This window comes from Schistocerca americana, chromosome X (assembly GCF_021461395.2).
Source record: "Schistocerca americana isolate TAMUIC-IGC-003095 chromosome X, iqSchAmer2.1, whole genome shotgun sequence".
NCBI lineage: Eukaryota > Metazoa > Arthropoda > Insecta > Orthoptera > Acrididae > Schistocerca > Schistocerca americana.
The window spans coordinates 776,512,298-776,535,797 of NC_060130.1; the positions used below are offsets into that span (position 1 = coordinate 776,512,298).

The 23,500-nt window shown below is 39.3% G+C and overlaps 1 protein-coding gene across 1 annotated transcript in view; it reads right to left on the bottom strand.

The window, feature by feature from the left end:
* LOC124555501 (solute carrier family 28 member 3-like) overlaps positions 1-23,500 on the bottom strand; it is a 338,777-nt gene that overhangs the window by 51,280 nt on the left and 263,997 nt on the right. Inside the window, exons 11-12 of the mRNA XM_047129428.1 lie at positions 14,106-14,265; positions 7,682-7,850 (exon numbers count right to left, since the gene is read on the bottom strand). Of these exons, the coding sequence (XP_046985384.1) occupies positions 7,682-7,850; positions 14,106-14,265 (329 nt within the window). The remainder of the gene's footprint in view (positions 1-7,681; positions 7,851-14,105; positions 14,266-23,500) is intronic.

Here is a 23,500-nt window from a genome sequence, read left to right on the forward strand (position 1 = left end):
ACCACCATAGTCTGATGTTGCAAGAAAAGGCATCCAATGATGAAAGCAATGACCATAACAGAATCGTAAGTTTTTGAATATTCCGAGTCCATTTTCAGATTTAGATTGGTAGTACTAAACTGTTTAACATAGAAGTTCAGTTTTTCTTATAGTTCTTTCTTTTTCTGACCGCGTTGCTCACATGAAATTTGCATCTTAAGGTGATAAAAAACTTTACAGGTGCCACTATGTTGTTTTGTAAAGCCAATATTGAAAAACTGATAAAATATTTTACAATACACACCAACGCTAAGAGGTACCTTGTTGCTGTCTTTGGACTTATCTTGATAGAGACAGTACATCTTGCTGATGTTTTGATCTATACACAGATAGTCATGTTGGGATCCTTTTTCCTGGAGTGGTGACTTGACTGTGTAGGAAAACTATTTATTCATACGTGAGTCCGTGCAAATTCCTAGTCCTCCTCACTGCATTTATTTGGGTGTTTGATATGTCTCCCCCACTTATCCTCCTCAAATAAAATATTTAGCTTTTACTGTCATATTATGCATAATTTATCATTGTGAATGCACATCTAGTTTTTGTTGCCTAATGAAACACAGAAACCAACTTCAAGAGTTCCAGATGTTTTCTTTTGTTCAACCACATGGGATAGCCATTCACTGCTTATACCAAAGATTGCTGGACAACCGTTCTTACAAATCCGAACATCTACTTCGTTACAGTAACCTTATAGATGTTGGTTGGCTGCTGCCTACTCCTCTCTGGATCATCAGTATACCTCTGCTTGACAGAATTCGTATTCACAACTTGAAATATATAAGAATTTTGAAGACCATTGCTACTTAGATTTCAGAAATCATGCAACAACTTCTCCCGTGTACCTGCAGGTATATTATCAAAGCATTTTCACACATAAGCTCAATCTGACCCTTGTGATTTTGCCTTTTTCACTACACTCTTATAATTACTGTACCCTTTACCACTGTTTTGCTTCTTCTTCTCAACTTCTTTGCACCAATTCTGTGGATTATGCTTCCTCTTTCAATAATTTCCACTGATTTTTCACACTATAGTCACTGTTTCCCATTTCTAAATCCATCATGTTCACTATTTATATTCTGTAATATTCCAACTGAACACTTCAAACGCTCTAAGTGATGTTTATAAAGTTACTAATATTACATATTATACAAGGATTATATTTTGTATTTATACTCTTATTAATTCCAATACAATCTACCCCAGCCCCCAAGCCAAGCAATCGGTATTGTAATTGTAAACTGTCGAAGATGCATCAGTAAAGTACCAGAACTTCAAGCGCTGACAGAAAGCACCGAAGCTGAAATTATTATAGGTACGGAAAGCTGGCTTAAGCCAGAGCTAAATTCTGCCGAAATTTTTACAAAGGCACAGACGGTATTTAGAAAGGATAGATTGCATGCAACCAGTGGTGGCATGTTTGTCGCTGTTAGTAGTAGTTTATCCTGTAGTGAAATAGAAGTGGATAGTTCCTGTGAATTATTATGGGTGGAGGTTACACTCAACAACCGATCTAGGTTAATAATTGGCTCCTTTTACCGACCTCCCGACTCAGCACCATTAGTGGCAGAACAACTGAGAGAAAATCTGGAATACATTTCACATAAATTTTCTCAGTATGTTATAGTCTTAGGTGGAGATTTCAATTTACCAGATATAGACTGGGACACTCAGATGTTTAGGACAGGTGGTAGGGACAGAGCATCGAGTGACATTATACTCAGTGCACTATCCGAAAATTACCTCGAGCAATTAAACAGAGAACCAACTCGTGGAGATAACATCTTGGACCTACTGATAACAAACAGACCCAAACTTTTCAACTCTGTAAGTGCAGAACAGGGAATTAGTGATCATAAGGCCGTTGCAGCATCCCTGAGTATGGAAGTAAATAGGAATATAAAAAATAAGGGAGGAAGATTTATCTGTTTAGCAAGAGTAATAGAAGGCAGATTTCAGACTACCTAAGAGATCAAAATGAAAATTTCTGTTCCGACACTGACAATGTTGAGTGTTTATGGAAAAAGTTCAAGGCAATCGTAAAATGCGTTTTAGACAGATACGTACCGAGTAAAACTCTGAGGGACGGGAAAAATCCACCGTGGTTCAACAACAACGTTAGGAAACTACTGCGAAAGCAAAGAGAGCTCCACTCCAAGTTTAAACGCAGCCAAAACCTCTCAGACAAACAGAAGCTAAATGATGTCAAAATTAGCATAAGGAAGGCTATGCGTGAAGCGTTCAGTGAATTCGAAAGTAAAATCCTATGTACCGACTTGACAGAAAATCCTAGGAAGTTCTGGTCTTACGTTAAATCAGTAAGTGGCTCGAAACAGCATATCCAGACACTCCGGGAGGATGATGGCATTGAAACAGAGGATGACTTGCGTAAAGCTGAAATACTAAACACCTTTTTCCAAAGCTGTTTCACAGAGGAAGACTGCACTGCAGTTCCTTCTCTAAATCCTCGCACAAACGAAAAAATGGCTGACATCGAAATAAGTGTCCAAGGAATAGAAAAGCAACTGGAATCACTCAACAAAGGGAAGTCCACTGGACCTGACGGGTTACTCATTTGATTCTACACAGAGTACGCGAAAGAGCTTGCCCCCCTTCTAAGAGCTGTGTACTGCAAGTTTCTAGAGAAACGGAAGGTTCCAAATGATTGGAAAAGAGCACAGGTAGTCCCAGTCTTCAAGAAGGGTTGTTGAGCAGAAGCGCAAAACTATAGACCTATATCTCTGACGTTGATCTGTTGTAGAATTTTAGAATGTTTTTTGCTCACGTATCATGTCGTTTCTGGAAACCCAGAATCTACTCTGTAGGAATCAACATGGATTCCAGAAACAGCGATCGTGTGAGACCCAACTCGCCTTATTTGTTCATTAGATACAGGCTCCCAGGTAGATGCTATTTTCCTTGACTTCCGGAAGGCGTTCAATACCGTTCCGCACTGTCGCCTGATAAACAAAGTAAGAGTCTGCAGAATATCAGACCAGCTGTGTGGCTGGATTGAAGAGTTTTTAGCAAACAGAACACAGCATGTTGTTTTCAATGAAGAGACGTCTACAGACGTTAAAGTAACCTCTGGCGTGCCACAGGGGAGTTTTATGGGACCATTGCTTTTCCCAATATATATAAATGACCTAGTAGATAGTATCGGAAGTTCCATGCGGCTTTTCGCGGATGATGCTGTAGTATACAGAGAAGTTGCAGCATTAGAAAATTGCAGCGAAATGCAGCAAGATCTGCAGCAGATAGGCACTTGGTGCAGGGAGTGGCAACTGACCCTTAACATAGACAAATGTAATGTATTGCAAATACATAGAATGAAGGAAGCTTTATTGTATGATTATATGATAGCGGAACAAACACTGGTAGCAGTTACTTCTGTAAAATATCTGAGAGTATGCGTGCGGAACAATTTGAAGTGGAATGATCATATAAAATTAATTGTTGGTAAGGTGGATACCAGGTTGAGATTCATTGGGTGAGTCCTTAGAAAATGTAGTCCATCAACAAAGAAGGTGGCTTACGAAACACTCGTTCGACCTATACTTGAGTATTGCTCATCAGTGTGGGATCCGTACCAGGTCAGGTTGACGGAGGAGATAGAGAAGATCCAAAGAAGAGTGGCGCGTTTTGTCACAGGGTTATTTGGTAAGCGTGGTAGCGTTACAGAGATGTTTAGCAAACTCAAGTGGCAGACTCTGCAAGAAAGGCGCTCTGCACCGTGGTGTAGCTTGTTGTCCAGGTTTCGAGAGGGTGTGTTTCTGGATGAGGTATCAAATATATTGCTTCCCCCTACGTATACATCCCGAGGAGATCACGAATGTAAAATTAGAGAGATTCGAGCGTGCACGGAGGCTTTCCGGCAGTCGTTCTTCCCGCGAACCATACGCGACTGGAACAGGAAAGGGAGGTAATGACAGTGGCACGTAAAGTGCCCTCCACCACACACTGTTGGGTGGCTTGCAGAGTATAAATGTAAATGTAGATGTAGAACTTTTTCAAATTACAGTTAATTATCTGTTGTCTGTTTATCATGTGTAACATTATTGACTTTCCTGCTTATCAGCTATTCAGCTTCTTTCCACTGGAGGGAAGTCGAAGTTAGCAGAAGATTAGCCCATTTTTGAAATTACGGAAACAATATGTAGTGAAATGGAAGAAATTCTCTGCAGTGTATTACCCCCTAATTTTGATAGTTCCTGTACCCAGCAACAGATGTCAACACTTATGCTTTTACGTTTGAGGGTTAGCCCATTTTTCCACACATGTCTTCATATGATGCCCCAACCTCAATTTTAAGAACAAAGATGGAAAGGTGGTATTTGGTAAAATGTAAACAGTCAGGTCTTGGCAAAGTACTTCAAAGAGCTCCTAAATGGAGAAGCACTATCTGAGGCATTCATCTATAAGCAGAATGAACCAAATCCTAACTCAGAGCCATCTACTGTAGAAGAGGTCGGGAGCATCATAAATACCCTATTGAGTAATAAAGCTCCTTCATTAGACAGGACCATACCAGAACTCTGGAAGTATGCTAACAATAATATGATCATCAAACTGACACACAATACAAATAAAATTTTGAAAGAAGAGCAGCTTACAGAAGTGTGGACAGTGGCACTAATACATCCTACGTACATAAAGGAGACAAGTTGGAGCCTGACAACTGTATAAGAATATCATTAATTACCAGTGACCTATAAACTATTCCCAAAAGCATTGCTGAACAGAGTAGAAAAAGAACTATATCCGCAAATTGCTAAGTACAAAGATGGCTCCAGAAATTGCAGGTCTTGCACAGACCAAATTTTGAATCCAAAACAGGAAACTGCATATCAAAAACAGATGGGCAAGAATTTTGTGCTCACATTCATAGACTTCAAAAAATTCGGTAGACATATAAAACTGTTCCAAATTTTGGAGGAGAAGAGTTGGACAGAACTGAAATGAAATGATCACATGGCATTATTGGCCAGTGCAATGGAACAGGTCAGTGTCTCAGCTTTCATTTCTTACTGGATTACTCAAACTCAATAAATTTGGTACAATATAAGTTTAAAATTGTAATCTCATACTTTGAATAGTTTTAATGATATAAATAAAACAGTTTTGAACCCTTATATACTGAATGTGTGTTCAAACATGAATGTAACATAAATATCATTGATTTTATTGTTTTTCAAATAACAAACATTTTTCAGATATGGATTTATTTCAGAATTTTGTTATACATTTTTAATTGCATTTGGAGTCATTAACATTAAAATTGTTAATTACATACTTTTGAAACAAGTTCAGAAATTATTGTTGCTAAGCAACACATGTTATGTGAAAGAATTATCCTTGTACTTTTTGGGTCACATGTTGATGGGAAGTAAGATGTGAAAGTTGGTTTTCTATAATGCACATGTTGCATATCATCTGTAACTGTTTGTTTGAAGGATCATCATTAGGAAAATAAGGAATAAATATGTCACCAGTGAATATGAACACTTTTGCCTTTTGTTATTTGTATTAATGCTCAACATTAGAGGAACCCAATTTCATTCTGCATCAGCCTGGCATCTTACACACACACACACACACACATCAAAGATGGGGCCCCATGATCTGGAGGCAGCAATGCTAACCACTAAATCATGATCTGCTGAAAATCCAGTGGACTGATTGAACAGACCTTTAGCAACACATCATCCAAGGTCAATTCAGAGAAAAGCTTTCAGAGGCATTTAAGATTGAAACTCGGGTCAGGCAATGAGACGAACTCCCCCATTTGCCTTTATTGTATACTTGATTAGGTGGTCAGAGAAATGAAAGAACTGGGTGAGATATGATTGGGGTGCAAGAAAAAATGGAATCTGGGTAGATTTTTTGGCATTTACAGATGATATTGTTATATTGTCAGAAACATTTGAAACAGCAGTTAATCGTAACACACAACTACAGAGACAAGCAGCTCAAGCAGTCCTGCAGATCTCTATTGAGACAAAACAGTATATGATAAACATGAAAGCAGTTCCTAGATGGATAACAACAGAAGATCGGAAAATTCATAAGATGGAGAGATTTAAATACCTAGAAGAATTGATAGAAATTCGTCTGACAGAGAAAGAAACAATGGTAACGTGAATAAACAAAGTGAATTTAGCATACAAACTGACTACAAGCATCTAAAATAAGAAGAATATTTCAATCAATGTAAAACTGCAATGTTACCAGACAATGATCCATCATGAAGCATTACAGGCAGCAGAAAACCTGAACCTAGTGAGAACAGTAGTACTCACTGGACTATAACATGTGGAATAAAGGTTTCTACTCAAATAACAGGAGACAACCAATATAGAAAGTGAGTGAACCAAGAACTATATACTCAGACAGAGAGAATCTCAGACATCATAAGGAAATGGAGGAGCATGTGCTTCAGACACATCCTTAGAATGGACCAGGGGAGGCTGACATCAAATAAGATCATTTCTTCAGAACAAGGGATCAAAGTATAGTGGATCCAACAGGTACCAAGGTATTTGGAAGAAATGGCAATACAGGAATCAGAGATTTACAACAGAGATGTTCTCAAATAAAAATTTTGATCTTTTGCAGGTTATCTTCTGCTTGTTACTAGCTCCCTATCTATTGTAAAACAGTGCTATTACTCAATCCACCAGACATTATTCTTAAGAACAGAGAGAAAATTAACAAAAAGATGTGCATGAAGCTAAAAGGATGGAAATATGTATAACATAAGATCTAGTACTGTAAACAAGAATAAGAAACACATTCAGTAATAGCTCCAATAATTCTCACAGACAGCTCTGAAGGTGATCTACAGGGTGTCAAGACTTCATTTCTCTGGAAATACAACAGATTGTGTAAAGAGGGCATTGGATCCAAGTATTCAGAAATTTAAGTAGTATTGTTTATTTGATTATTTAATCTCTCAATCCTTTTATTATTCATTGTGGACATTAGAAAATTGATTGTGACTGTGCTGTTTGTATTTAATGTTGTCTTTTTTTTTAAGTTTCCATACTATTTTATCTCAATTACAAGTACTTTCATTTTTTCTTCTCTTTAGCTTGCGCAAACAGAAACTTTGTGATTAAAAATGTACGAGATTTTGGTTTAGATTTTCTTATAATGAGAATGTATGGACTATGCCTGTAGAACATTGCATCCATTGAAATTCATGTCAAAATTCCTTTCCTGAATAACTGTTATGAACAGTGTGAACTAGATACTGGGGAAAAACTGTCAGTAACATTTGTACTTCTAAGGCCAAAGTCATTTGTTAGGAAAATTCAGTTGTACTTCTGTTGATTATCATTTACATAAGTAACAATTTATCACTGTTTTAGTTGGTCTAGTCACTGTTGCATACGATTTCAGTATTATACACACTACACTTTAATTGTTTTTGAAACTTTGGTTACACTGTCATGTGTTTGGGAATCTATGGACACGCAGGAATCTTCAGAAATTAAACAAACATTAATAATTAATATATGTTACTAAGGACACAGAAACTAGCTAGCACTGTAAAGTCATTGTTATTGTTATAAATAACTATTACGCAATAGTATGTTCCATTTTAGTGAAGGTTAAACTATGTTACTCATGTTCTAACCTGGAAAGTGACTTCTGGGTGACCAACTAGGCCTCCAAGCCAGGAGATAAGGCCATCCAAGAAGGCCACACAAGCCACAAATGCTATGATATTTGCAATGATACCAAGTACAAGATTTGTAGCTGTCATTGCTCCCTGTGTGGCTGCATCTAAAACACCAGTTGCTTCCCTGTGAAATAATCATAAATTTACCCATAAAAATGTTTTTAAATATGAAACATACTACTAATGAACCTAAAAATGCCATTTTCAAAAACGATTCCACACACAGCATCCTTATCTACATATGCAATCCACAAATGACCTTTTGATGTGTGGCAGAAGTTATTCTGATAACAATATAATTTACCCGCTACCCTGTTCCAACACATCTATGTAGGAAGAACAACTGTCAATAAGCCTTAATACGGCCACAAATTTCTCTGCTGTTCCTATCACAGTGACTGTATTAGACGGAAAAATTGCTTTTTTCTTGGAGAAGTGTGTTGTTTGGCTTCCTGGGAGAATTTTTGCCAGTGAACAAAATAAAAGATTGAGAAAATATTTCATGTCATTATATAATAAAATGCTAATTTCTTAACAAATTTCACTCAGACTTTCTGTTTCACTTACACTTGGACTACATTCATTTCTAAACACACTGTGTTTCAAATGTTAAAATGTAGGAATTAGACAGAAGAGGGAACCAGACTGTTGCATAGATTGCTGTGGCCTTTAATTACCACCAGATAAAACAGTAAGAGTTCATCACTCTGATAATATATTGAACTTTGATATGTCAAACAATGGAAACTCCAGGTAGGAATATCAACAATGTAGGAAAAGGCAGATTACTACTTACTGTAAAGAAGACATGTCAAGCTGCAGACAGGCACAATTAAATGACACACACATATAGCTTTTGGCTATATGTGTGTGTCATGTGGAAGGATCCAGATGGCTCAGGTAGTGAAGCAACCACTGAAATCAAGTGTGTTATGTTCAGCTGAATGTTGTGCCACAGGGTGATCTACTTTGCTCTCAGCCACAGTTGGGCAGTGGCCATTCATCCTGGTGGATAGCTGATTGGTAGTCATACCAATATAAAAAGCTGTGTAATTATTGCAGCAGGCTGGTAAATGACATGGCTGCTTTCACAGGTGAGCCAGTCACTGATGGTGTAGGATAAATCTGTGATAGGAATGGAATAGGAAGTGCTGGGTGGGAGGATTGGGCAGGCAGTGCACCTGGTTCTTCCACAGGGATATGATCCTTATGGCAAGGGGTTGGGATTGGGAGTGGTGTAGGTATGGACTTAGGAAATTCCTAGCCTGTTTCAGGTTCACTGATCATATCTTTGTGACTGGACCCGAGGCCAAGACACCCTATGTTTGTTACTTCACAGTCTCAATACCTTCTCTCCCACCCAGTTCATGTGGTCCTCCTCAACCCTGTGTGTCACTTTGCTAGATGTTGACCTCTTCCTCTCTGATGGCTCCATCTGCACCTCTGACCACATTAAACCCACCAACCACCAACAGTACCAGCATTTTGACAGCTGTCATCCCTTTCACACCAGAAAATCCTTCCCATATATCCTGGCTACCTAGGGACAGCATATCTGCAGAAAACCAGACCTCTCGTGTCATTTCCCCTCACACCCCAAATACTCTCACCACACCTAAAAACCAGGCACAAAGAGTGTCCGCTTCATCACCCAGTACCACCCCAGACTGGAACACTGGGACCACATACTTCACTGGGACTTTGATTACCTATCATCATGCTTTGAAATGCGGGACATCCTACCCGAGATACTTCCCATCCCTCCTAAACTGGTGTCCTATCACCCACCCAACATCAACAACATCCTAGTCCATCCCTATGCCACTCCCAACCCCAACTCCTTGCCACAAGGATGGAAGACCCAGGTGCACAATCTGCCCAGTCCTTCCACCCAGCACTTCCAATTCCAGTCCTGTCACAGGTTTATACTACCCCATCAGGCCACCTGTGAAAGCAGCCATGTCATTTACCAGCTCTGCTACAATCACCGCACAGCTTTTTATACTGGTATGACTACCAATCAGCTGTCCACCAGAATGGACAGCCACTGCCAAACTGTGGCCAAGAGCAAAGTAGACCACCCTGTGGCACAACATTCAGCTGAACATAGCACACTTGATTTCAATGGCTGATTCACTACTCGAGCCATCTTGATCATTCCCTCTACCACCAGCTTTTCTGAACTGTGCAGATGAGAGTTACCCTTACAACACATTCCCCACTGTCATAATTATCCCAGGCTCAACCTATGGTAACATAATGTCACCACACCCTCCACCCAACAGTTTCCACCCTTTCTGTCCTATCATCTCACCCTTACCCTTACCCATACCCTTACCCTTCTCCTTCCCCATCTCCATCCCCTCCAGATTGCTGCTTGCATCCCACATGATGTTGCATTCCAGCTGAGATGCTGGAGTTAGCGGTCATGTGCGCGTGAGGTGTGCTTGCTCTATATATGTGTGTGTGTGTGTGTGTGTGTGTGTGTGTGTGTGTGTGTGTGTGTTACTAACAAAGGCTATGTGTCTTTTAATTGTGCCTGTGTGCAACTTTACTTGTCTTCTTTATGGTAAGTACCAATCTGTCTTTTCCTACATTGTTGAACTTTCATATCTACCAAACCAGAGAAATGTAAAGCATGATAGAGGGGTTCAAAACTTATCTTTTTGTCTGTTAAAATTAAGTGCAAGTCCCAAGTTATTCTAACTGCAAATATATTTTCCATAAATAAAATTCATTGAAGAATTCTATATGATCACACATCTCCACACTGATTTATGAAGTTCATCCCCCTGGTGAGTGTGCAGGAGTGTGGAATGCTAAGGATTGTGTCATGTATGTTTCACATCTTAAGGAAAAATATAGTAAGTGCAAAATCACACTCATAAGTCAGTCATTGACTCACCTAAACAATGGGAGTAGGTTTCCATCAGAAAATATCAGAAGAAGAAATAAAATACTCCTATCACAGTTGCATGCCCAAAAACAGATGGTACAGACAATGTGCTCTATGTGCAAATGCAGGCTTCTGTGGCCATCATCATCTTCAATGAAATTTTTCTGGGTACATCATGCTGACTTTTTTTCCTTTGTAACAAGTGGTCATGCCAAGTTCTGATAGTATGTACTATTATCTTACCTTGCTTCTAGTATCAGTCGAAAACAAATATCAATTTTTATTGGATGGCAGAAGTTGGAAGGTGGGACTGATAATGTTACTTGACAGTTACTTTTACTTTAGTTGCTGCTGGCTGGTATTGGTGAATTACTGGGAAGCCAGTATGGTAATGTAGAAGTGCTCCTGCTGTGCCAAGTGGTGAATAAGACAACACAGTGCGTTATCAGCTTTCAACCACTATCTTTACCACAGCTCTGAGAGAGGTAGTCTTGTGAGGATGGTTAACATGTGCGTGGGTTTCTGCTCACAGCCAAGGTAATGGGAGCTGGTATCCACCACAGACACATATTTTACTAATGTGTTCACCAATCTGAAGCACATTTTGTATTCCTCTCTTGAAGGTAAGTGGCTGCGTAGCTGGTAGGTGTGCATCCCAGAACTGTATAGTTTTGTCACATTTATTATGGTGTTTTGACATTTCTGGCTTCCTGTGTTACCTGAGCCACATGTGTCTCTCATGTTGTGTTAGATATGTACTGTAGGTCATTCCATCCCACCAATGTATACTATTCAGCTTGAAAGTTCCTGATAAATTAAGTCTCTGTGGCAAACTGGGACAAACTGAGAACCACTAATTTTGCAGGCAATGCTCTTCATGAAGTATAGCTCTGATTCTGTTGTGTTATCAGCTCATCAGCTTGATTACAACACTGTGAAGGACTTTTGTCATACATTCACTTGTGCCATGGACATGCATGAAGGTGGCAAGGTACTGTTATTCTATCTCCTCCTTCCTTTAGGCTTTATTTGGTTTTTCCTTAATACATAGATCCTTTATTGGCTTTCACCTTTGAGAGTCCTGCATGCCCCTGAATTCATACTGAAAGCGTATATGAAGCTCCTCAAAATTCAGATATCAGATACTGCACTGGTTGCTCATCTATCACATGATCACCCTTCAACATCAATGTGACACTAGTGCAACTACTGCAACTGTATGGGTTATCCCAGTTTCAAGATAGTTATCAAATCTTCATCTTAATGAGGTCTAAAAAAGATTACTGTCAGACAGAATATCATGAAAAATATCTGGAAGGATTTCATTTGTCAAGGCTTGGTGCCACATCAAATCTTATACAGTGTTGACTAAAGTTCCTGTCTTGTCAAGGAACTGTTACGAGCTGAATGTCTGTGGATGAAACATCTGACAAAACCCTCCCACTCCATAGCAACTTGATGAAGAGGAAGGACTGCTGCATCATGGTGAGGGCATGAGAAAAATATTTGGCTATTGTGTGTGCTAAGCTTCTAGACTAGGCACTACCATACAAGTTAAAGCTAAAATTCATTACAGCAGCCCACACACTTTAAGTGCACACCTTCAGAACTTATTCATGCCTGACAGTTACAAATAATCAACAAATGAAACTGCTCAAAAATGCCTAGATTAGTGCTGATATTCCCACTCAGTGCATGTATCATGCAAATTTGTGTGATAACAATTGGATTCATAAAGAAGATTCACCTAATATTCTCAGAAAAAAACAGTGGCTATGTGGTCTAATGGTATGACAAAGTCTGCATTTATTTGATGCTAGGTAGCATTATTGTATAAGATTTCTGGACATGGGTTAAATCCTTATTCAACATCCAAAAAACATCAATGTCTTCCAGTATCATCAAAATTTTCTTTATAGATGATGAATTTACAAACTGAAATAATTTTCCTAAAAGCATGTTTTCACTCAACAAAGAAGTAATGTGTTACACCTAGCCATATGACTAATTTCTTTTTGTGTTGAATAAAAGCAGATATTCAGTGAAAATGACTTCATTCAATAACTTTTCACCATTTCAAAACACATTGCATATTTGATATGTTATGAATATGGAAGTGAAACTAATGATTTTGGAACAGTACATTGATCAGCCAGAACATTACCTAATAGCCAGTTGGCACAGATAACAGTGGCAACACTTCATGGCATGAAAGCCCTGAGGCCTTGGTGGGTCACTGAAGGGAGTTGGTCCCACAGCTGCACACACAAGTCACCTAATACCAATAAATTATGGGAAGGGGGGTGATGAGTTCTGATGTCATCTTCAATCACATCCAAGATGTATTCAACTGAGTTCAGATGTGGTGAGCTGGGGGCAAGTACATCCATTGGAACTCAGCACTGTGTTCGTCAAACCACTCAATCACACTCCTGGTGTTTTAACATGGCACATTATCTTGTTGCAAAATTCCACTTCCATCGGGAAACATGATCATCGTGAAGGGGTGTACATGGTCTGCAACCAGTGGAAGAGACATGGTGCCTTGCATGAGCACCACTGCATGAGCATATGTTCCCCTGCAGATAATGGAGCCACCACCAGTTTGACTCCATCCTGCAGTATAAAGGTGCAAGGAGCTGTTCCCCTGGACGATGATGGATTCGCACCCTCCCATTGGCATGATGAAGAAGGTACCAGGATTCATCAGACCACTCAATGCTCCACCACTGTGTCAATGTCCAGTGCCAATGGTCATTTGCCAATTTCAGCCATAGTTGCTGATGATGTGGTGTTAACATTGGCACATGCATTGGTCATCAGCTGTGAAGGCCCCTCATTAGGAGTGTTCGGTGCCCTGCATATTCGGATACACTTGTAGTCTGCCCATCATTAAAGTCTGACGTTAGTTCTATTGTAGTTTGCTGCCTGTCCTGTTTTACCAATCTGCCCAGCCTATGTTGACCAACATCAGTAATGAGTGGTGGCTGCCCAACCCCATGATTTTTGGATGTGGCTTCACCTTGTATTTGCCACTAGCTGAAGACACTTACCACAGCACTCCTCAAACACCTGACATGTCATGCAGTTTCTGACATGCTCATGCTGAGCCTCTGGGCCATCACAGTCTGCCCTCGACCAAACTCAGACAAATCATGCGTCTTCCCCATTCCATACACAGACAGCACACTCAATGATACTATATGCACCGTGTGTGTATCTCACTGGTAGTCATTTCTAGCCAGATGATGCTGCTATCACTTGAATGGGTTTCTACTGATAGTAGGTCAGTGGTCATAATGCTCTGGCTGATGAGTGTATGTATACTTGTAATTTGAACAACAGTATACAGTAAAAATGTATACAATGTATGCCAATTCCCATGGTGTAATTTATTATTTCCAAGCACAGGGCAAATGTAAATGCATATGAAAGGAAAAAAAGAAACACATTTTCTGATACCCAAATGCTGAAACATATTACCCTTTGTCAACTTTGATGTTTTTAATACTGGTCTTGGATTCTTCTGTTTCTGGGTAGAAAAGCTTAGAGTAGCACAGAGCAGCAGGGGCTGACATAACAGATGCTGTTATCACATGGGACGCTTGAACACCGAAGCTAACATATGCAGCTAATACTGTTCCTAAAATAAATCAAGAAATACAGTGAGCAACAGTACAAAATATTTATACATACAGTTTTTATTGTGTACAACTAGTGTTAGTTAAAATATGTTATTTCTATTAATTTTTGCATGCTCATTGATATTTAGTAATAGAGATGGTAATGTAAGCTTTTCATTCCTGCATGGAAGGACAGTTCTGTGCATGAAGGAGCTGTAAGTTCTGAAAGCTAGATTGTAAATCTCTTTTACATTTCTATGTGTATATCAGCAGTCCTATACATTTCACCACCTGCAAGTGAATACTGGCTGGCAATTCTGTCTCATAACTCATTAATCCAGTGCAATATAATTACAGTTTGTAGCTGAGTTCTGATATATTTGCCATGGTGATACATCTATTACAGCTGAGGTTGCCTTTCTAGTGTTCAATTACAGTTTAAGAGTACAAGAAATTTACAATATAGGACTTCATTAGGTGACATGAAAGTGGCTCAGATTTTAAGAGCATATAGGCAGATGAAAGGGAGGTGGCAATGAAATCAGAACCTGAAAAAACAGAATCTTGTATTCACAGAGCTTATACACTGTCCAATTACATTAATATGTACATCTGAATAACCACCTTTTGCAGTGAGGACTGCTGTGACATGCAGGAAGAGAGTCAGTAAGATTCTGGAAGGTACCACCATGGATGTGGAGCCTTGCTGACTCCAATACCATGGCCAACTGCGCTAGGTTCCTCCATTTAGGATCCATCATGCATGCAGCCCGATCAAAGTGGTCCCACAGAGATTCAATTGAGCTTAAATTCAGTAAGTTTGGTGGCCAGGGGAGTAAGGTAAACTGATCCTGGTGCTCTTCAAACCATGCACATATACAGTGAGCTGTGTGACACATTGCACTGCTGGTAGATGCCACTGTGCTGAGGAAAAAAAACTGCATGTATGGGTGGACATGGTTCCCAAGGATATTTGCTTACTTGTGTTGATACATTCTGCTTTTTAGAATGAGAAGATCACCCAGAGGATGCCACAGAAACATTCCCCAGATCTTAATACTTCCTCCCCCAGCCTGGACTCTTTGGATGATTGTTGTAGGGTATTTGGTTTCAAATGTTTCATGCTGTACATACCGATGGCCATCTGTCATCTGAAAAGACCACCTGTTGCCACTCGGTGGATGTCCAGTTGCACTACTGGCATGCAAATTCCAGCCTTTGTTGCCAATGAACAGCAGTCAGCATGGGCGCATGAACCAGGTACCTGTTACTGAGGCCCATACACAGCAACTTTTGCTGTCTGGTCATTGAGGAGACACAGTTGGTAGCCCCTTGGTTCATCTAGGTGGTCAGTTGCTCAACAGTTACACATCTATTCGCCCACTCACATCTCTGCAACTGTCATTCACCACTGTCATCAATGGCCTAAGGTGCAGCACAGTTGCCTTTATGCTGGTTTTGGATAGTGCCATTTTGCCATGCACAGTATACTTTCACCATTGTGGCACACAAATGGATTACAAATTTAGCCATTTTGGAAATGCTTTCATCCTTGTCCTTTAGGATGTCAGATAAATCACTCCATTTGCACAATGTGACAATGACTGCATTTTTTTTCTGTCTCTCCCTGGCACGCTTTATGTACCCTCCACTGCTAGTGCTGCCACCTCCCATCTGTGACTGGGTATTACATGTTAACTTTAAACAAACATGGTGGTCATATTGCTGTAACTTGATTGTGCTATTTAAGATAATATACAATGTGCCCTTGTAAGTGATTAGCTAATTAATGTGAGTGAAGAATCTTACAGCAATCAGTCAGTACACTGAGGTGACACAAGTCATTGGGTAGCAATATGCACTTATACAGATGGTGGTTGTATCAGGTACAGAACATATACATGGGTAGAGCATTGGCAGAGCTGTCTTTTGCAAATCAGGTGATTCATGTGAAAAGGTTTACAACATGATTATGGAAGTGCTACAGGAATTAACAGACTTTGAACATGGAATGGTAATTGGAGCTAGATGCACGGGACATCCACTTCAGAAATCATTATGGAATTCAATGTTCCAAGATCCACAGTGCCAAGCATGTGCTGAGAATACCAAATTTCAGGCATTATCTCTCGTCACAGATGATGCAGTGGCCAATGGCCTTCATTTAATGACCAGCAGCATTTGGGTAGAGCTGTCAGTGCTAACACACAAGTGACACTGCATGAAACAACTGTATAAATCAGTGTGGGACATATAACAAACATATCCATTAGCACAATGCAGCGAACTTTGGAGTTAATGGACTATGGTAGCAGATGACTATTGAGAGTGCCTTATCTAATAGCTTGATATCACTTGCAACACCACTCCTAGGCTCATGACCATTCCAGTTCACAAAGCCATGGACCCAAGTTGTCACTAAGGCACTGTGCAAGCTGGTGGTGGCTCCATAATGGTGTGGTCTCCCTTAATATGCTCGGGTGCTTGGGGAACATTTTCAGCCATTCATGGATGCCATATTGCCAAACATTGATTGAATTTTTATGGATGACAATGCACCATTTCATTGGGCCACAATTATTCATGTTTGGTTTGAAGAGTATTCTGGAGAATTTGAGAATGGTTTGGCCACCCAGATCCTATGACATGAATCTCGTTGAACATTTATGGGACATAACTGAGATGTCAGTTCGTGCACAAAATCCTGCACCAGCAACACTTTCAAAGTTATGGGTGGCTATAGAGGCAGCATGGCTCAATATTTTTCAAAGGGACTTCCAGTGACTTGTTGAGTCCATGCCACATCAAGTTGCTGCAATAGATTGGACAAAAGAAGGTTTGACATGATATTAGGAGGTATCCCACGAGTTTTGTCAACACAGTTTCTGTCAGTAGTAGACTACTAGAAATTACTGCATGTGAAAACTGCTTGTTGCAGAAATAATATTAATTGTTCTGAAATAAGCATGGCAAAGCCTCGTATGATTAAAAAAGATATGCTGTTATGCAATGTACATTTCAGACTATGAAATCAACAATCTTAGCAAACTGTGTGTTTCTTCATTCTCTACAAATGTATTGTGATCCCTTGCAAGAAGGTGAGATTTATTTTAAGTACCCATCAAAGCCAGTAAATGGTAGCAAGAAAAAATAGCCCCTGTCTCTATGTGTACAACAGCTACCTATCCCACAGTTCTATGGTAATGTGCATGAGATGCAGGCGGGATGATAAACACTACTGCACATAGCAATTCATAAACTAAGATTTTTTTGTACATCTTTTATTGAAACAGGCAGTTGCTCAAAAAGGAGTACACTATTCAGCAACAAAAATATTTGATCATTTGCCCAACAACATACAGTGTCTGGCAGGTAGCAGATCATGTTTTAAATCTAGCTTAAAATCATTTATTTTGGACAACTCCTTCTATTCCATGGACAAGTTTCTGTTCCAGAACTGCTAAAAAAAAAATTGCACCTCTAAATGTAGTTGCATATGTAGAACTAAAAATTTCAGTTATATTAATATTAGCTCTATTCATGAGTGTATATATATCTTGTATCCTAACTTGGTCCACATCATATCGATAAAATAATCACGAAAATGATCTACAGAACATGAAATAACTAAACTAAACTATGTAATTCACATCAGTCTTGGCCTCTGAACAACTACAGTGTGCTTTGTGTATCCACAGCACAGACTATGTGAGAACTGTAAATGAGTTTTGTTTGTTACACTACATTACAATTTATTATGTACAAGAAAAAGACTATAAACATATAATATAAATATTACATATACACGGTCCTCCATAAGTGTGGAACTACATTGCCAAACTACATTTCTAAATGACATTCAATTGCCCAAATAAACTACTGTATATTTCTATTTGAACAACTGAAATGAATGACTACTGGCAAGGAAACTTAATTGTGTGTTTGTGAGAGAAACTTTATGGAAATACTGCACGTTTCCTACCCATCCTCCATGCTTTATTTTCTCCACTAGACAAAATTGCAAATTTTATTATGTCTATGGACTAGGATATTATTATATATCAAAGACTGATGTTTCATATGTACTTATTTTACCATGATAAACAATTCATTAATAGTTTATAAAATATGTTGCAGAAACTTCATTTATTTGTAACTATACAGTCTAATAGTTAGAAAAAACAGAAATGGATCGTCTAAAGAACATAATTTGTGTCTAATCTCCATAGCAAACTGATATATTTCACCAGACAGTGACCTAGCCCAGATTTCTTCATTAGAGCACATGTACAATTAAAATGCACTGAACAACATTTAAGAGCACACCAGAAAGAAAGTTAACAATTATCATACATTATAACAGAACAAAAAATTCTTGACAAGTATATTCCACACTAAATGATTTATCTCAGTTCTGGTACACAATGAGCTCTGTTAGTATTGCTTTCATTGCCTCATAAATACATTTGAGGACAGTATCCAGGGGACACAGTGATGAGAAAGGCATGTACGGTGAAACTATAGGAGCCTTTCAGAACGAAATACAAAAAATGGGCAGTATCTCATTTTGGTTGTTAGAGCTTGACATCACGTGAATACAAAGCTTAGTAGAAATGAGCAATAGCTCAAATGAATAAGTATTAGGAATAAAAAAAATCTGTAATTATGTTGAAGAAAATATCCTAGTATTCACATATTGATTAACAGAAAAAAAACAAGGATGGATAGGTGGAGTGCAGTTTTAATACAACTCCTCTGTACATATGAATATTCCGATATGCTAACTAGATTAGCACCAGTGTAGGAAGTTTCTCAGGGTACACAAGACATTTTCAGAATGCAAAGCCACAAACATTTGGTTCATGTTCATCACACCAAGAAGCAAACCATGTACAGCACCCATAAAATGAGGAGACAATGTCTACCCTGAACATCTCTAACAACAATATTATTTTGATAATGTGAGTGTATTCATACAGTGCATCTTTTAAAAATGTAGTGATTCTGAGCATATAAAGTAGCACTACAATGTGAGACAGTATATCAGAATTTATTTTTTGGTAACATGTGACTTCAAGAATTTTCTGGTTTTTCAAACATAGTGTGTGGGAGATTTTACTCTGGAGTATTTTTGATAAATTTAACCAATCCAAATTCCACACATATTTGTAGGAGAGGCACGGTGTTCTGAAGATAGTATGAATCATCTTGCACATATGCACAAGAGAGTTCATATGCAAGAAACACACAATTCAGTTGTTCCTAAACATCAGAGTCAAAATTAAAGAAATGCTAGGTGATACTCGCTGAAAGCGAATTTGTTTAACTTTTTAAATATTTAGACTGCAATATAGTTGACAGAGCTCTCATCCATGAACAATACAAACAGTTCCACCAAAACTTTCTACACCATATTCTTCAAAGTGTGCAGTTCATTGGCAAGTTCACAGTTCATCATTGGAGAATCCCTTCCAACACAATCCCACACCATCTCCTCCAACAACCAGTCATGAACTGTAAACAGTGGCAAACTCCATTGCAGAATCATCACAAACCATTGTTAATTATTTTTCAAGATAGTACCACTAACAGCAGTGTGACAGACAGTTGTGCAGAAACCTCTGCCATCTACTCAAGTTGTGATAAACATGTTAAAAATAGGAGTTGCTTGACACTGAAGATGGTTGCAGGTAGAAGCTGTTAAACAGACAGATTCCCCCTGTGCAATTCACCAAAACAATTGCTTGAAAAGGTTATAGGGTTCCAGATGAATACATGTTGTAAATGTGCTGTCAAAGACAACCACACTGTGTAGAATAGCATGCTGTTTAGCTGGATATTTAAGTTTGTGTTTGACATAGTTAGGTGGTGGCTGCTTGTACCAGGTGACAGTTGTTTGGTAGTCTGCTCACTTAGAAATCTATACATGACCATGTTTAAAGTTAATATTCACTAATGTCCCTGTCTCTGAAATGCCAGTAACTGTGGTGGAAAACAGATGCTGAACAAGTGATACTCTATAATATATAGGGATATGTTGTTTTTTTCCTTGTTTTCTACCTGATACATAAGTATGTCCAGTTTATAATATTCATGGGATGATTCAGTAAGAGAAACCTGTTTGTGGACCAAGTTTTGGGAAAGGGGATACATAAGAAATGGTGGGGGGAGTGTTTAGTGCTTATCTGTAAAGGACATGATGAACTGACCAGCATATTTGAAGAGGCTGTACTTGCAGCTGAGAATGTGACATTCACATATAGCAAGGTTGTAAGGAGGGAACTTTGAAAAGTGTGTCTACCTATTCGAGAACAGCACATACCAGATTCTTAAATGAGATACCACATCAGTATTTACCAGGGAGACAGGGGAGCTACTAAAGAACTCTGGCCTACCTGATGAATCTTTGAAGAATTTAAGGTCATGAGCACCAAGGCCTCCCAGGTAGTATGGTCTGCCTAAAATATATAAAGAAGGTGTACCACTAAGAACAACAGTTTGTCTATCAGCTCTCCTACATACAGGTTAGTATTTATTTAAATTATTGGCATTTATAGTTGGCCACTGTGAAGCAAATGAGGATAGGCCCAAGAGGAATAATGATCAGTCTCATGATTTTTCTTTTTATGAATGTACCAGTAGAAGACATGCTGAAATTATTGGGCACACATTTCTCCCCAGAAATTTTAAAACTGTGCCAACACACCTTGATAAATATGCATTTTTTGTATGGTATACATTATTATGAAATGACTGACAGAACAGCCATGGGCTCACCTTCGTAACCAGCCACAGCTAATTTTTTCATTGAGGACTTTAAAGAACGAGCCATGAAAATTGTTCCCCTTCCCTCCCCTCCCATCCATCTTTCTTCTTCTAATATGTCAACAGTACATTTTTATCTGGCCATAAGACATTGAGGTGCTACAACTGTTCATTAAGGATATTAACATTGTACACCCAAATATAATATTTGCAGCATAAATGCAGAAGGAAAGGAAGTTGTTTTCCTGAGATGTGTTGGTCAAATGGAAAGCAGATAGATGATTGACTACTCCGCATATCAAAAACCACAACATATCTCAATGTGCATAGCTTTCATTATCCAGCTCAGAGGGGAGCTATACTGATCACCCCAACACACAGAGCCAGGACTGTTTTGGACAATGACCACTTTATGCAAATTTAGACTTTCTTGGTGAATCTTGATTATGAAGTATTCTTGGGTTATCAGTTGAGTCAAGGTGTTATTCTGCGGCAAACATTTCAACAAGTTTCCTACTTGCCACCTTTGGGCAAAGTGTCGTATTCTTGTAACATCCAGTTCTTTATAGCTGATGGACTGCAGGCTCCTCTGCCTTGTCTGCATTGACAGCACCAATTGTGCGTCTCTGGAAGGGGTCTCGTTGTTTGTGTTGGGGGAGTTGTGGTCAGTGGCGGTGGGGGCTCCCTGTGTGCTGGTGGTTGTGGGTGTCTCTTCCAGGTAAGACCTGTCCATTCCATCTGCTGCCTTTACTGGTTTTCCATCAGAACATTCTTGTCATATTTTAATTATCACTGCATCCCATGTGGTGCTAAGTTGGAAACCACTATCTCGGTTGACAAGGTTGTCATGGACCTGGATCTCCACAGCCTTGTTAAAGATTGAATCCCAGAACTTATTTGCCCTGCTCAACAGCTTTGTTTGTTCAAAATCAGACATATGGTTGTCCTTGAGACTGTTCCACCACTGCAGAGATCTCCATTTGGCCTAGGCGAACACTCCTTACACATTCTCAGCTGTGTTGTGATATACACTGCCGAGCCTGGCTGCTGTACTGTTTGCCACACTTGCAGTTGATGGGCTTAGAGTCTTCTTTACATATGCATTCTCTCTCCTTCTTTCTCAGTTGCAAAGCACATCTTATCTATATCTCAGAATAAGCGTTCTTATGAAAGGTTTTTCTCAAGTGCTGCAGTTTGGCAGGTAGACTCTCCTTGTCACATATGTCTCGTGCTCTGTGCACCAAGGTGGAGAGCATGGATTTGTGTTGTGCTGAATGATAGCAGCTACTTGCATTAAGGTACAGGTCTTCCAGCTATTAACAGAATTACCTACTGTACCATCAGTCTTCTTCCTTATCATTATGTTGAGGAAAAGCCGACATCCATTTTCTTCCACCTCCACGGTGAATTTAATATTGTTATGGATGTCATTCAGATGGTTAAGAAATTCCTGTAGATTTTCTTCACCATGTGAACAAATCACGTATGTGGTAAAACACCTTCAGTTTAAGGTGTGGCGTTTCAAGATCTGTTTCTTCAAAGTGGTCCACATATTGGTTTGCAAAACATGGCACCAAGGAGAAACCAATGGCCCCTCCATCTACTTTTCAGTAGAATTTACTGCCTCATTGGAAGTGGAACAGTCCCACTATGTCTTTGTCAAAGTGACCCCTTAGTAATGTCAAGGAGTCCTCAGGAGGCACCATTGTGAAGAGGGACGTGACATTAAAGCTGACCAGGATATCTCCTTTGTCCAGATGTGTCCCTTGAAGTATCTTCACAAACTCCATTGAATTTTTGACACGGTGAGGACAATGACCCATGAGAGACACCCTGGTCAACTTTGATGTCACGTACTTCTTCACAACAGCACCTCTTGAGAACTCCTTGAATTACTAGGGGTCACTTCCACAAAGACACAGTGGAACTGTTTTGCTACGCACTGCAATGTGTTGGTAAATTCTACCAACAGACAGATGGAGTGACCATGGGTTCCCCCTTGGTGCCATGTGTCACAAACTTATACATGGAACACTTCGAAGAAACAGCTCTCGAAACAACGCACCTGAAACTGAAGGTGTTCTAGTGCTACGTGGATGACACATTCATGATTTGGCCACATGAGGAAGAAAATCTACTATAGTATTTCTTAACCACCTCAACAGCATCCATAACAATATTAAATTCACAATGGAGGTGGAAGAAAATGGATGACTGCATTTCCTCAACATAGTGATTAAGAAGAAAACTGATGGCACATTAGGTCATTCTGTTTACAGGAAGCCGGCCGTTGTGGCCGAACGGTTCTCGGCGCTTCAGTCTGGAAGCGTGCGACCGCTATGGTCGCAGGTTTGAATCCTGCCTCGGGCATGGATGTGTGTGATGTCCTTAGGTCAGTTAGGTTTAAGTAGTTCTAAGCTCTAGGGGACTGATGACCTCATATGTTAAGTCCCATAGTGCTTAGAGCCATTTGAACCATTTCTATTGCCT